Raw genomic sequence first — 16983 nt, 5'->3', positions numbered from 1 at the left:
ACCAATCTCACTTATGAACATAGACGAAAAAATTGAAAACAAAATACTGACAAACTCAATCCTATCTACAAAAAAAATTAAAAATCATGGCTAAGAGGGATTTAACACCAAGAATGCAAGGCTGCTTAACAGAACATCTATAAATATAATTCACCTCTTAACTAATTAAAACAGAAAAGCAGTATCTTCTCAATAGAATTTTCTTAAGGCATAAAAGATATCTATCAAAAAACTACAGCAACACCAGATGTAAATAGTAAGATACTAGAAGCATTCTTTTAAAAATCACCATACTTGATAGACCTTCAAGCCAAATACAGTAAAAAAAAAAAAAAAAAAAAGAAAATTTGTAAGGATTGAAAAAGAAAACATAATCTTTACATAAGGCAATATAAAAAATAAGAAATAAATATATAATAGGAAAACCCAAGAGAATCTGCAAGATATGTAAATTAATAAGTTTAGAGAAGTTATTAGATATGAGATCAACATACAAAAATGAATTACATTTCTGTACATACAAAAAAAACCACAAAATCTAATTTTAGAAACAAACATTTACAATGCAATGAAAATTTATAAAGTACCTGCAAATACATTTAACACAAAATGTACAAAAATTTCCTGGAGAAAATAAAATTTTTACTGAAAGATGTTAAAGATCTAAATAAAATGGACACATAGGAAGACTCAATCAAAGTCAAGTTTCAATGCAACTGCAATAAAAATATCAACAGTTTGAAGAAATTTGACAAGCCGAGTCTAAAATTTACCTGGAAACCCAAACTGCCAAGAATCTCCAAGACAATTATAAAGAAAAATAAGGTGTTTGTATGGGGAAGCAGGACTGAGGGAAGATGTTTTACTATATATTTAGAGTTATTATAAGCTATAGCAACTGATATTGGCACAAGGATAGAAAAATAAATCAATGGAGCCCATAACAGAGAGCCCAGAAACAGGACCACATGTATATGTACATGTGATATATGATAGAGGTAGTACTGAAAATGATAAAAGAATAGACTATTCTACAAATGATGCTGGAAAAAATTCACTGCCAAAAATGAATTACATTTGGATTAAAAACTTTTTTTTAAAGAGGAAAACCTTTTAACTTTCAAAAGAAAATATTGGTAAATATTTTTATAACCTTGGGGTAGAAAAGGATTTCTTAATCACACAAAAACAAGCCACACAAAAACTAAAATGTCAGACAATATCAAGTGGGTGATGATGTGAAGAAACAGGAAAATTTAAAACTGATGATAAAACCACTTTGGAGATCAATTTGGCAATATCAGTAAAGCTGAAATTGCACATGTCCTATGACCCAATAATTCCATTGTTATGGGATACTCTAGAGCAGATGTCTGCAAACTATGGCCCAGTCAAATCCAGCCTGCTGCCTCCTTTATCTAAGGCCTACAAGCTAAAAATGATTTTTAAATTGTTGGGGAAAAAAATCAAAGGAAGAACACTATTTTGTGACCCACATGAGAATTATATGAAATTCAAATTTCAGTGTCCATAAACATTATTAGAACACAGCCACACTCATTCATTTATGTGTTATCTATTATTGTCTTCTCACTAAAATGGCGGCATTGAATAATTGCAACAGAAACTGTATGGACTGCAAAGCATAAAATATTTACTATCTAGACCTTTACAGAAAAAGTTTGCACATCCCTAGCCTAGAGAAACACACACACACACACACACACACACACACACACAAGAAAATGTAGTAAGTATCTCTTAGTAGCAATATGAGACATACTAAAAATGTTCATAGTAGCAATGTATGTAATAGTAAAAATCTGGATACAATCCAAACTTCCACGAACAGGAATGTATAAACTGTAGTCTATTCATACAATATAACAGTAAATGACAATGAAAATGAAAGCACCAAAATTATTTTTATAAACATTGTTGAATCAAACAATGCTGTAAGAATTTTTAAAACCCAAGCTGCAGAAGACTGCATGACATGATTTATAAAATATTTTAAAACATGCAAAAAGATAATATATAATAAATACTGTTAAGAGACAGATACACAAAGATTAAAGAATTAAAAAAATGCATAGAAATGATAACTACCAAACTAAGGATGTTGGTTACCTCTGGAGGGGAGAGAGGAAGATGCAAAAAGAGAAGCTAAGGTTCACCTCCAGCTTCAACTGTATTGGTAATATTCTTTAGGCTAGCAAGTAGAACACGTGAGTTTGCTACATTACTATTTATATTTCATATATGTGTAAAATGTTTCGTAACACATTTTAAAAATTATCATTGGTAAGATTTTTATAACCATGAAAGAATTGGGTAAATTTTTAAAAAGGACCACTGAAAGAAAAGTTAACTTCTGCAAGTTAGACATATAAAAGCAGTAACAGAAAATGCAAAGGGAGAGTTAAATGAAAAAGTCAGGAAATCTCCCAGTGAAACAATTTTAGGTGGCTCTAGGAAACCCTGGTGGCATAGTGGTTTACCAAAAGGTCAGCAGTTTGAATCCACCAGGTGCTCCCTGGAAACCCTATGGGGCAGTTCTACTCTGTCCTATAGGGTCGCTATGAGTCGGAATCGATTTGATGGCAGTGGGTTTTTGGTTTTTATAGGACTACAGGCCCAGTCTTTCTCCAACGATCTGTCAAGATTCTCCAAAGGTGGTCTCTGGAATCCTAAGTCATCATGTAAGTCTAATACCCTCTTTGAAGAGACCATGTGAAAAGGCCTTGAGTCTATATGGAGAGGGAACAGGGCCCAGCTTTCTATACTTGCGAAGGGTCAGACATCTGAATGAAGCCATCTATAAACCACCGGACCAGCCAAGCCACCACTGAATATCCCCCACAGATGCCACAATAATCAGAAAAATGTCCAGCTGAGCCTTGCTTGAATTCCTGATCTATAAAATCTGTGATCCTTTGGTACAGAAAACAGACCAATAATCAACCAAAACTACCTCAAGATGAATGAAGTCTTTGAATATATTATATCTGTAGGACTGATAACTCCATGTACCATCAAAACCATAATATTTTTTGTCTCAGGACCCAGCTATGGTTCAGTCAGTCTTCTCTAGGCTTATTTACTTCTTCATTTCATTCAGTGGGTTTCTATGGACCTTCTGGCATGGTGCTGGCATATAATCAGTTCAGTCCAAGTCCATTAGTCAGGCAGCAGTTTGGTGCTGTTGGTCTTGCTTAAAGCTCCTTGACCTTCTATGGAACAGAAACATCAAACAACAGTACTTTATCCCAAAATAGTATAGTTGATTCTACTTTTACTCAGGATATATGATCTCTAAAAACATAGTCAACTCAAGCTGAAGCACACAAAGTTGCAAAGCTAGAAAATGAACGACTCAGAAATGACTGCCAGAGACAAGTAGTTCCAAATGTTCCTTCTGCTTCAAGGAGAGGGCAAGAGGGTCATCAAGGTGGCAGGGGCAGATCTGGTATTCAGTGAGGTGGGCCAATGAAATTTGAGAAACACTTTAACTCTAGAAGTGCTAGTGCACAATCCAAAACAGAGAGTTTCATAATAAATTAAAAGAAGGTAAACTTGAAAAACAGGAGAAGCCTATACACAGTGAAGGCAAAGAAGATTCAAGAGTTGATACCTAAACTTGTGAAGGAAATGCTGATGAAGCAGATCCTCAGACCTAATTGCTATTATGACAAAATTAACTCATTCTTCAGTAATACTTCCTGTGACGATAATAAAGAATGGAGATCAGCCTGGGCTGAAGAAAGAAGATTAAAAGCCAAAACATTCAGAATCCCACATTGTCCAAACCATGGCAAGGGGCGAGGGGCATTATGGAGGCAAAAAAGGTGTTGGCTTCTATGGTGACAGAGGTCAGCAGAAGTTGTGGTGAAGAAGAAGTGGTACCTTGACCACAATTCCAGGATTTAATGGCAGATTCAGACATAGGAGGTTATAGGGGCAGAAAATTTACAGATTTTTAACGTAGGAAAGATAACATGGTTACTACGTAGTCTACAAAGAAGTCTTGGAAACTATGGAAATTTCTAGCTTGCCACTGTCCTGCAAAATGGTTTGCCTTTGCAAAACAGTGAAAAAGTAAATTTACTATGTATATAACTGGTCACCAAAACTGTTCCTCCCCCCCAACACCTGCTCTATTTCAAAAATTGTAATACAGTTAATTTGAGTGGAAGAAAATTTTATCTTCAAAAACAATCATTAAATATATTTGAAATAGAAAAAAAAAATCTCCAGAGGTAAGACTGTAATATGACTTTCATCTTACTACCCTACTCAAGTTTCACATGGCCTCAAGGTAGCTGCTGTTAACTTCAGGCAGGGCACGATGACTAAATGTCCCAGTTTGCCTGGGACTATCTCAATTATAGCACTAAGAGTTCCACATCCTCAGGACACAAGGGGTCCTGATTTTTGGCAATGAGTGTAAAAGTTTCTAGGGAAAAACAAAATCCATATTGTTGTTGTAAGGTGCCGTCAAGTCGATTTCAACTCACAGCGACCCATGTGACAGAGTAGAACTGCCCCATTGGGTTTTCTAGGCTGTAATCAATCTCCAGATCTTTCTCCTGGGGAGCTGCTGGGTGGGTTCGAACTACCAACCTTTTGGTTAGCAGTCAAGCACTTTAACCACTGTGCAACAAGATGTCCTTACAAAATCCACAGGCACCCAAAAACAGGGGCTGAAAGGAACACTGTTTTTAGTGTCAAATGGATACAGTACAGATTCTCTACTTCCATAGTTGCTGTCACTGTTTTTACCCCATGGCTGATGCTAGCAACCATGATATGCAGTTCAAAATAGTGAATCATCAATCCTTGGATCACGTCAAGCAATGTGACTTAAGTGTACAACTTAAGAGTGTTGTAATTGTGACCATTAAATAATCTGTCTTTAAGGCTGTGGATTAACTGTTGTGGATGAAAATAGTGTTAATTTTTAATAATTGTAAGTATTATGACCATGTTTTCTAAGAGTTGAGGTAATGAAAATGTGAACAATTACAATAACAATGCCAGCATAACACAGACATTGCTGAAAGAAAAAAGAAATGGAATGAAAATGTTCTAACATTCTTCCTCTTTTCTTATGTTTGATGGGTTTCAGAAATTCCTGAATCAGTCTCTGATCAAAGAAAGTCAAATTAATGACTGCTTACATTGTTGTATATTCTGTTGAAACAAATTACAAATTATGTTGCCTGTTTGTTCTGTCCCTCTTTAGCTTTCTAGACTGTCTAGGATTTTAAAAAACTTTTGAATACAAAACGTAAGAACTAACATTTTCAAAGTTAAGAAACTGTGACTTTGTGGACAGAGTGGAAAAAAATACCAGAATTTTAGTTCTGGCTACCTATGGTAGATTAAAGATGGCTATAAATTCTTTGTTGCTCTTCCCGCTGAAAAGTTGTGTCTATTTTCTCTACCTTTGAATCTGGCAGAAAGGAGTAAGAAAGAGAATGGGGGACGAAGAGGGATAAGGATACAAAACAGGAAGGAAGGAAGAAGGCTGGGACTGTAAGTCAGGTCTGATTTCACCACTAATTTGCTCTGGGTCACATAACACATACACCTCTTGATTTCCTCAAATATCTAATACACATTTGTTACAGAAATAGGAATAATCAATTTATGGAAGTCTAGATTATATGAAGTATATAATATCATTCTCCTTTTCCTCTGTCACGATTCTAGTTAACCTTGAATATCAAGAACAGCTGATGCCTAGAAAAAGAAATGTAGTGAGTGAAAGGACAAAAAACAAAAAACTTCAAATAAAAGAGACAGCAAGATGAAAGAGAAGGAAAGCAAGGAAACAAAGTTCTTTTTCGCTTCTCTAACTGCTAAGAAAATATAATAATAGTAATAATATCAACAAACACATAATGCTTATTATATGCCTGTAATTGTTCTAAACATTAACATATATTAACTCATTTAATCCTGATGGCAACCCTATGAGATAACTACAATTATCCTTGTTTCACAAATGAGAAAACACAGAGAAATAATTTGTCCAAGATCACACAGTCAGTAATTGACAGAGCTAGGTTTTGAACCCAGACATTGTGGCTTCTGAGTTCACGCTCTCAACGTATTTCTAAATAAAATTCCTTCCATTCCAAGTGAGGTTCTACTCCACATTTCTGTGTGAGTACACGAAATCAAATGATAAGTAGGAGAGACCACAATTTATCAACTCAGCTGGGATGAAACCAGAAATAAACACTTAAAGAGTAAATAAGAGACAACATCCTGATGTAGTTTCCAAAATTACTGCAATCAAAAGAAAAAGGAGCAAGGCTAAACAGAGAACTTTGTGGCATACTCACCTGAGCAGGCCAAAACTAAAGACCTTGTTCTACTCCATGAAACGTCAGTCAGTGCTTCTGGAGAAACTGTGCCTTAGTTCAAGAGACATTGTAAAGCATTACTATCTCAGTAAAAGTAGCAAATTGACTGAGTTCTGAACTGAGTTTACATGTGAAATAGAAAATGGAAAAACCTTTCACTTGGAGACAGAAGCATTTTTGCTGGTACAGAGGATAACAATGCAATAATTTAGCATCAGTCTTTTCAATCTAGTGGACAAGGTCCAGAATGAAAATGAAAACAACTAAAGTAGTAATATAGGCATATTAGAAAAGGAAGGCAGAAAAAAAGTTACTTCAGGAAAAAAAATGGGAGAAAATATAAATGACGAATTTCAGTTGGAAGAAGAAAAAAGGCAAAGGGAAGAGAAAGCTAGACATGAACAAGTGTAGTATGAAAAAGAAGAAACAAATGAGAGAGGAAGTAGACTTCGAAATTCCATGAAGAAAAGGTGAAGAGTATCAAAAGAAAGGTTACAAGAACAAACTAGCTACCATCACCTCTGCCCTATACTGCAACAGACTCCTAACTGGTCTCCCTGATAATCTTTTGCCCCTCTCTAAAGATTTCTAATGCAGTAGCCAGTGACCTTTTTTGAAAGAAACTGATGATGTCACTTCCAGGCTCCACAAACCACTCTCCTTGCTGGCACCTTACTGTCCTCCTTTTAATTCACTAAACATGCCATGGTCCCTCTATTAAATTCCTGCTGCCCAGAAATACCTCTGTCTCTCCAGTTCCCCAAACCAATTGCCAAAGAGTCAATTCCAACTCACGGCAACCCCATGCAAGCCAGAGAACTGTGCTTCACAGGATCTTCAATGGCTGATTTTTCAGAAATAGATCATCAGGTCTTTCTTTCAAGGCGCCTCTGGATGGACTACAACCCCAATCTTTCAGTTAAGGAGCTGACTGTGTTAACCATTTGCACCCCTCAAGGTCTCCTCCCCTTCTACTCACCCCTCAAACCTTCTGTGACCGCCTGGATTAGATCAAATAATTCACTGTCATAAATGATCCCACTTGTTTTCCTTGCCTGTATATTTTACATAATTTTACATTTATGAGTGTGATTATTTGATTATTAACTCTTCTCCCAAGACTGGAAACTCCATGAAGTAAGAAACCATGTTTTTTTTTTTTTCCCCTCATCACTGTGCCTTTCACTTAGCCAGTGCCTACAACACAGTAAGTGCTAAATAAATGTCTGTTGAATAAATGAACGAATGAACACATTCAGAAGAGAAATCTGCCAAAACCATCTATCACAAGTAAACAGAAGTATGAAAAAATCTCAAAAGTGAGTAGAAGAGAAAGAAATGAGTGAAATGAGGAAAGCGGGAAATTCGCTATAAACTGTGGCCTAATTAAACTCTTGCAATTTTAGAGTGATACCACAGGAACAAAATAAAGACAGTACAATAGCAGCCAGTAGGTCTCCTTTTCCCTACAGAAGTTAGAAAAGTTAGGAAAAAAGTGAAATTAAAATTTCAGTTAGTAGTTATAAGTAAGGAGAACCTGATAAGGACTTGAAGAACTTACTGATGAAGTTCAAAGACTACAGCCTTCAGAATGGATTACACCTCAAAATAAAGAAAACAAAAAGTCTCACAACTGGGCTAATAAGCAACGTCATGATAAACGGAGAAAAGGTTGAAGCTGTCAAGAATTTCACTTTACTTGGATCCACAATCAATGCCCATGGAAGCAGCAGTCAAGAAATCGTATGACATACTGCACTGGGCAAATCTGCTGCAAAAGAGCTCTTTAAAGTGTTAAAAAGCAAAGATGTCACTTAGAGGACTAAGGTGTGCCTGACCCAAATCATGGTATTTTCAATCGCCTCATATGCATGTGAAAGCTGGACAATGAATAAGGAAGACAGAAGCAGTGATGCATTTGAATGTACTATGGACTGCCAGAAGAACGAACAAATTTGTCTTGGAGGAAATACAGCCAGAATGCTCCTTAGAAGCAAAGATGGCAAAATTACGTCTCATATACTTTGGACATGTTATCAGGAGGGACCAGTCCCTGGAGAAGGACATCATGCTTGGTAAAGTAGAACATCAGTGAGAAAGAGGAAGACCTTCAAGGTGATGGATGGACACAGTGGCTGCAACAATAGGCTCAAACACAGCAACAATTGTGAAGATGGTGCAGGACTGGGCAGTGTTTAATTCTTCTGTACACAGGGTCGCTATGAGTCAGAAGCGACTTGACGGCACCTCAAGTTTAAGGACATAAAGCATATTTTAGAACACAGACATCAAACACGCATCTCAAACCTAATATGACCAAAATAGAGTTAACTTCCCTCTCTCCCCTCCCCCAGTCTACCCCATCTCAGTAAATGACATTACTCCCCAACAGCTCAACCTGCTGTCGAGTTGCCTCTGACTCGTGGCAACTTTATGTATAACTGAATGAAAGTTTGCTGGGTCCTGAGCCATCCCCTACCTAGATCATTACAATATCCTCCTAACTCATCTCCCCACTTTTAATCGTGCTCTTCTCTGATTCATTCCACACAGCAGCAAAGGTGATGTTTAAAAAAGATAAATCATATCATGATACCCTCTTACTCCAAACTCTTCAATCACTTCCCACTGCTCAGTATGAAATAAAAAATTTTCATGGTCCTACAAGATCGATCTTCTGCCTTTTCTCTAACTTTCATACCACTCTCTCCTTTGCTTGCCACATTTCCACCATAGTGATCTTTTTGTTAAACAAACTAAATCTTCACACATACTCTCTCGGCCATACTCTGAAGTGTACATATTTAAGATGTCACCTTAACTCAAGTGTCACCTCCTCAGGGAGACCTTTCCTGACCCTAACACTATGTAAAATAGCTCCCTCATTCTTTTATTGCTTTGAATATTTCCTCCATACAATTTATTATACTCTGTTATCATCTTGTTTACTTCATTAACAATAAGTATGTTCTAGGTGCACAGAATACTGTGGTGAAAAAACAAAGTCATTGCTTTAATGGAGTTTATATTTTAGTAGAACTGAAAAACACCAAGAAAACAGTTTATCATATGGTAACTACTCTGCACACATGCGGTCACCATGAGTCGGAATCAACTCGATAGCAACTAACAACAATTAGGACCAATAAAACAGTAAAAGGGGATACTGCTATGTTTGTACATGAGGGTGTGTGTATGGCAGTGTGACATCTATTTTAAATAGGCTGATGGATCTGAGCAAATCTCAATAAAGAAAGAAACTTGGTGAAAATTTGGGGTAAGATTGTTCTAAGTGGGTTATTTGTTAATTGTTTATTTAAAGTTTCTCCTGCTAAAATATAAGTTCTTTGAAGGCAGGGACTTTGATTATCTTACACACTGCTATACTGACCCTGGTACAGTGCCTAGCCAACAGAGTAGGCCTGCTGTGAGTGAGTGAATAAAAACCTACTTCAATTTTCCAAGTCTAAAGGAAGCATAATATGCAAATGTTTAAATATTAAATCGTAACAGCTATGGAGGAATGTTCTGAAAACTTAAAAACATGGTCATTACACTGGAGTATTTTATTATTAAAGGTGTATGGAACCAAAAGAAGCATAGGAAGTTAAACACAGATAAAAACATACAAGTAGTACTAAATAGCATCCCATTTATTTAGAAAAGATTTAATACAGCATATGAAAATATGATACACCAAAAAAAAAAAAAAAAAAAAACAGCAACCTTACAGGACAGAGTAGAACTGCCCCACAGGGTTTCCAAGGAGCGGGTGGTGGATTCGAACTGCCGACCTTTTGGTTAGCAGTCGAACTCTTAACCACTGCGCTACTGGGGCTTCTCGAATATCTGATATAGGAAACTAAAACCCTTGTTATCCTTTACGTTCATGTTCAAAACAAGTTACCATTCACTTTCTTTATGCAAATGCTGAAGGAGACATGGTGAAACTCAAATTTATCAAACTGGGGCATTCATAGACCCTTAATTCATATTCATAGACTCTGCACAATCATAGCTCCTGAAATTCGTTATCAGCCCTGTATCTGTTGACTTTATTTGTGCTCTTTCTATCCTCCCTATGGTAATCTAGTCAGAACTCAAACTGAATCAGAAGCCTATAGGAGCCCGGAATTTAACGCCACAGGAAAAACATAACCATCTCATTGAGTACTGAATAAGCATCAGTAAGCCATCTTTTGAGTTTCCAATTTCAAAGCAAATAATAATGCACACAGCACCACCTGTAAGACAAGCTACAGCACTCTCAGCGTTTAAAAGGTACCCATTTTGCCCAAACTAGAGTGCAAGTAATATGAAATGAACCCAGAAAAACTCACAAGCTTCTGTATCTTCTTACTAGAAATCATACAAAAATTCCCATCACTTGCTTGCATAACATGCTTTGCTATACTCAAGTAGAAAGAACTAAGAAAGCTGCACATTTTTTTCATCTCTATTAGTCTACATTCATTAAACAAATAGAGTACTCCCTGTGTTATAGATGCTGATAATAAAGCAGTAAGCAAGGCATACCCATCCCTCACAGCCTCCTATAGAACCTGTTACTATAGTTAACTTGCACTTTCTTAATTCAGTAAATTTTTAAACGGTTTAAAAAAGGTATTGCTTATGATATACTGCATATGAAAATCATCTTGCAAAATCATCCGAAAAGCAGTTAATCTTCTTAAACAATCAAAACAGCAAATAGACTCATTTCCCTAAAAATCATATTTACAAACTCAAACACTAGTGGTAAACACTAAGCCCATCGTCAAATTAAGCAATATGAACACTGAAGTTCTTGGTCCACGATTACAACAAATTGAGCTACATTTTGGGGGTCTTTATAGAAAATGCAAAAAGTCAATATTGTTGTTACCCATTACTACCATTCCCAACAATAACACAGCTTTTCTTAAGACTGGCTTAGCTCACTTACAGCAAATGTTTAACTTTCCCTCACAAGTGAATAAAATATGGAACCACCCAAACTTTGTGTATTAGCTGTGGTGACTGCCCCAAAATTGACGTTACGAACTTCACTCTCTTTTTTCTGATAAATTATTTATAAAGTATTTTTAGCAAAGCACATTTCGTAAAAATATCAAACAAGGCTAGGCCTAACCTGCAAAAAAGCCTGAAGCTCTGCGAGACAGAAATACTAGCGGGTATTAAAAATACATCCAGAAAACTACCTGCTTAGATGCGCCCCCAATTTTTCTCAAAATTAGCAATTTGAAACTTTCCATGAACACTAAACAAGACCTGAATGCACTCTGTTCTCATCCTTAGGCCACCATGAAAACTCAGAAAATGTCAAAGACTTCTGCGCGCACTCTCAAAGAACGCCCACCTATTCCGGCTCGTGGGCGGCTCTCCGCCGCCTTCTCGGCGTCCCCGCTCCCAGCCAGGCCTGTGGCCCGTGCGGACTCGAACCCAGCGCACTCGCGGCACATCCCCTCCCCGCCATTGCCCCGGTAGCCCCCAACCCTCGTACCTCCACGTCCCTGAAACCTACCCAGTGCGGATAACTGAATTTCCGGGGTCCCAGGGACCACGTTTTCCCTGTATTTCCCGACCCCCGCCCCGGCAAGGGCAGAAAAAGACGTACCTTCCAGAAAACTAATCTCCCCAGCGCCGCCACCGCTCTTGCCGGCCGCCATCTTCCTCCTCCCACGCCGCCTCCTTCTTAATCCATGGCCCACACCGCCGCCACAATCGCCGGGATGAGGGGCCGCGCCGGAGGAGGATAGCCGCCGCAGGATTGCGGGCCTGGGGTTCGGCCGTCAGGCAGGCGGCCCTCCCACTTCCAGACGGGCCTACACAAAAGCAGCCCAGGCACTCCTGGGCCTTCCGCGGGCTGGCGGGTGAAGAGGCTTCTCCTCAGGCCGCTCCGGGGGAGCGACGGCGGCGACGGCGCTTCCCTAGCCCGGTTCCTCTCGGCCCACGACTCCCCATCCACTGCCCAACTAAGCTGCCTGAGATGCTTTCCCCCAGCTGCGGGCCCTTAAGAAGGAAGAGTGAAGGAGAGCACGCAAACACGCCTCCCCTCGCCCCGGGCAGTAAAATGGCCGCACCAGCCGCACCGGGGCGGCGAGGTCTCCGCGACCGTCAGGGGCCCCCAGGCCCCTCGGTGTTTCTGCAGCCGCCGCCTCTAAGTCCGTCTGCCCACCCCGCCCAGGCGCGAATGCATCAGCGTAGGCCTTTGCGACTGTCCATGTGGACAGGGGTGGGTCTGCTCTGCTACCACCTCGCGTCGGTTGCCACTGCAGCTTCAGCCGCCGCCGCCGCCGCCGCTCCTCCCCCACGGGTGCTGGAGCTGCTGCCCGGCTTCCGCCCCCGCCCCGACGCCGCCGCCCTAAGTGCGGCTCCTCAGCAGCCCGGGCTCGGCTCGCGGGCAGAGCAGGCTGCGGCGCCGCACCGAACCCCGACTCCTGGCGCCCGTCGCCGGGGCTCTCGACAGGGCTGGTCGGCCCTACGCGGCGCCGCTCGGCCTGTACACTTTTCGTTCGAAATCCCGACTGCGGAGGGCCGATGGCAAACCCGGCGTGTGAGCGCTTCTGAGCGGGACCGGTGATGTATTTGGGTCCCGTGGCTCCACAAATGCCTATGAAATGTTAAGTTAGTATCTTTGAGGAGGCCTTAGGATTTAAGCCATAGCTACCTGAAAGGCAAGGGTAGTGAGATAGTGCAGTCACAGTTTTTGAAAATGAACTGTGGTCTACAGTCGTTTTTAAAGAAGTTTTCAAAGTAATTTGTGAGGGAAGAGTTTGCAGTACACTTCGGATGATAGTGTGAAAAAAAAATCTTCTGTCGTTTTTGTGCCTGAGACTTCAAAACGCTTACCCTGCCTTATCAGGCCTTATAATTGCGGGTGACAATCATGTTTGTTTTCCTTTGTATACTTTTTTTTATAATGAGAATAATAGATGCTCATTAATGAAACATTTGAAAATACAGAAAAAAAAAAAAAAAATGAAGTCACCTATAGTCTCACCACCGAAACTCAACTCTTTAGGTGAGTAGTTCTCTAGTCAGAAAACATTTTTTTTTTAATTCATCATCATCTCTATTTAAAAAACAAACAAAAATTATGCTACATGTCAATGAAAATTCAGCAGCAATTAAAATGATGCAGAAAAACTATGATTAAGTACAATATTCGGGGAATGAATGGTCCTAATTGAATTGTCCTGTCAAGCAAGGCTTAAACAGAAAAACTTTTGTTTAAAACTTCTTTTAAAATTTTTTCCTAAAATGGAATAGTAATCTTTCCTAATTTAGTAAGAGCAGTATAATGAATATAGTTTATTATAATTTGTTATTTTTTGTTGCCTGAGGATATTGCATGATCCAGTTGTGATGCTCTATGACATAGTCTATGCCAATGACAGTATAATACTGAGGCGTGTGGGTAATAGGCAGATGTGGTTGACTGGACTTATTTGTACTGACTCCAAAATGTAGTTTTAAAAAATAAATTTCTGGTATTAAAATACATACATGCTGACTTTGAAGATGGAGGAAGAGCCAAGGAATGTAGGTGAGCCTTTGGAAGCTGGAAAAGGCAAAGAAACTCATTTCCCTGAGAACCTCTAGAAGGGAAAGCTGACACATTGATTTTAATCCAGCAAGATGCGTGTTGGACTTGTGACCTACAGAAATGTAAGATAATAAATTTGTGTTAAGCTGCTAAATTAATATGAATTTGTTACAGCAGCCATAGAAAACTAATACACATGGAATGGGAAATAAGGAGGGAACTTAGAAATGCAAATTCTCAGGCCCCACTCCAGACCCACTGAGTCAGAAACTCTGGGGGTGGGGTAATGTGTTTTAACAAGCTTTCCATGTGATGCAGATGCTGCTGATTAGGGGACCACACTGAGAACCACTAGATTGAACAATCTCTAAATCCCTTTCCAGTTTAATTATTCTGACTCTGTGAGTCTACAATTATGAGTAACATTATATGTTCCATATTCAAGTATAATATTAAAGATATTTTCTAAAATCACTTTTCTCATATTAATGTGATTAACTAGGAATTCCTAATATTATGTATCCCTTTATCCAGGATTCAGTGCCTAGATAATTTTCAGATTTACCACACCTCCCTGAAACTCAGGTGTAGTTACTGTACATACAAATGTATATTTAAATGTATATTTAGTGTGTTTATAAATACCTTATTAGCAGCTCATCTTTGTACTTACCACATTTGAAACTACTGAGAGTGCCTTTGAATATCAGAAACATGACTAATTACAAAACCAGATCTGTTAGTTATACGTTTAATTTTTGTTAAAAGCCTTGCATGACTTTATCATTTAAACTTAGTAAATTCCATTCAACTCTCAGCTAACTTGTCATATAAGCAAAATTTAATTCTGACATAAGGGAGAAAACTTATTTTAGGTTTGAATGGATGGGTAATTACTGTTGAAGAGAGAAATTGATAGCAGATATTTTAGTTTGATTTGGGGGTCTTATCCACAAAACCGAATAGTCTCTTTAAAGAAATCCCTGACCAAAATTAATCTGTCATCAGCTTTTCTTTCACCTGAAGTTATAAATCCTTTCTCTCCTTCTTTTCTGGTCAAAGCCAGGCTTACTAAATTTGAATCTCAAAAGATGTAGCTGGGTGGAGGGGCAGAGACTATTTTGTGAACTGATATCCATTGATCTCTGTTAAAGGGGGAGGCAGGGTGCAGTCAATCATGTTAAGATTAACCAATGATTGATCTCCTATATTTCTCCCTGCTCTCCTCCTTAGAAACCCCATTGTACCTAGCTTCTTTGAGCCACTTGCTTTTTCTAGAATCAGAATGGTCACTCTGTATGCAAATAAAATAACTGCTCAGAATAAATCTTATGTTCAAATTTCAGTAAGTTTTAATTATTTTTAACATTACAGTGGATATAATATGCTACTATATTTTTTCTAATTGTTTTATTAAAGAAAAATTGAGGAAAAAAGCAGAAAGGAAAACAAACAAAACAGGATCCTGCCACCCCAAATTCTAACCCTAATGTCATATCTCCAATGCCTTTTTATCCACTTACTTCAGTCACCCACTCCCAAGGTCATATGCATAATCTGCTTCTTTTCCAAATTCAGTAATTGAGATATCCCATCTTCAACCACAACCACTATGACCATTTTGAACCTCACTGTGATCCCTAAACCTATTGACGTCTCCATTTTCTCTCTTCGTTGAGTGACAACGAGTACTCTGTTTAAAATGAAAGTAAAGAGATTTATTGAGAGCAAAGGCAGCTTGAGCCATGGACATGTTGGTTCTCACAAAGTGAAAACCAAAACCAAACCCGTTGCCATCAAGTCAATTCCGACTCATAGTGACCCTACAGGACAGAGTAGAACTGCCCCATATGGTTTACCAAGGAGCTCCTGGTGGATTCGAACTGCCAACTTTTTAGAGTTGCAGCTGTAGCTCTTAACCACTGCACCACCAGGGTTTCCAAGTGAAAACCAGTGCTCCGAAAATTTGCAGTCACACAGGCATAGTTAAAGGGTTGAATCAGGAAGTTAGCTTACAATATTCTGGTAAACGGGCAATCAGTAAAGTAGAAGGAGGGATGTCTCAAAGCATGGTTTCGGATGGGATTGGTAAACAGTATTTGTGGGTTAAGGGGACTGGGTACATGCAAATAATTGTGGAAGTACTTGCTCGATAGGAGGTCACAAGATAATTGATAGGGGGCCAAGGACTGCTGGTTCCGCCCAGGCAGGGCCAATGCGTATGAGGAAGTCAGGGTTATATTCATAGGAATGCAGAAGCAGAAGTCACAAAATGGAGTTGGGCCTACACTTGAGCCAGCTACCCTAGGCGTGCAAGGCACCTCCAGTTTTAGAAACCTTGCACACACTCTCTGCTTCTCTCCCTATTCAATTTAGATTCCATGGTACATTATTTCATTTACTCTTTATTATGTGTTCAACTCCCTTGTCTCTGCCATTTCCTGGTTTCCTTCTCCTAATATCCTTACTGTGAATAAGACCACTTACCACCATCTCCCTATTGGAATGGAGGAGGGTCAGCATCATTGAACAAAGTCATCCAGCAGAGAAGACTGGTTCTAATATAACATCAATGCTGCAAGTTCACAGGGAACTTAAATGTATTACCTGACTTCCTGCTAGGTTCTCAAATCAACGTGGTGTTCAAATGTCACCACAACTATTTCAAACTTCTCCAATCCTTCCCTCATCATCTTGAACAGATTATATTCTTCCTGAGATATCAGTGTACCAAACCCATCTGCATTTATATCCACCCATTGTATTTTTTATTCCCAACTGTCTTAATGAAGGCTCAGTAGTTGGAAAATAGGGCCTTGGTCATAGAAATACCGGATATCGCATGATAAAATTTTGCAAGACCAATGATTTATTCATTGGAAATACCCTTTTTCAACAACAGAAGCAGCAAACATACACGTGGACCTCACCAGACAGAATACACAGAAATCAAATTGACTACACCTGTGGAAAGAGACAATGGAAAAGCTCAATATCACCAGAAAAAGGCCAGTGACCGACTGTGGAACAGACCTTCAATTGCTCATATGCAAGTTCAAG

At 38.9% G+C, this 16983-nt stretch overlaps 1 protein-coding gene and 1 pseudogene across 9 annotated transcripts in view; one reads left to right on the top strand and one right to left on the bottom strand.

Moving 5' to 3' along the window:
* Positions 1-12376, bottom strand: part of SENP6 (SUMO specific peptidase 6) — a 140392-nt gene extending 128016 nt beyond the window's left edge. For all 9 annotated transcript variants that reach the window (XR_002822916.1, XM_023725069.1, XM_023725068.1 and 6 more), the window contains exon 1: positions 11992-12376. Coding sequence is in view for 6 of the 9 variants with exons in the window: in XM_023725062.1 (XP_023580830.1) it covers positions 11992-12043 (52 nt within the window). In the remaining 3 variants the exon portion in view is untranslated. The remainder of the gene's footprint in view (positions 1-11991) is intronic.
* LOC111819157 (protein LSM14 homolog A pseudogene) lies at positions 2139-7277 on the top strand (annotated as a pseudogene).
* Positions 12377-16983: the final 4607 nt, after the last annotated feature.

Source organism: Trichechus manatus, unplaced genomic scaffold, assembly GCF_000243295.1.
Source record: "Trichechus manatus latirostris isolate Lorelei unplaced genomic scaffold, TriManLat1.0 scaffold00283, whole genome shotgun sequence".
NCBI classification, from domain to species: Eukaryota; Metazoa; Chordata; class Mammalia; order Sirenia; family Trichechidae; genus Trichechus; species Trichechus manatus.
This window is presented reverse-complemented; position numbering and strand designations above follow the sequence as displayed.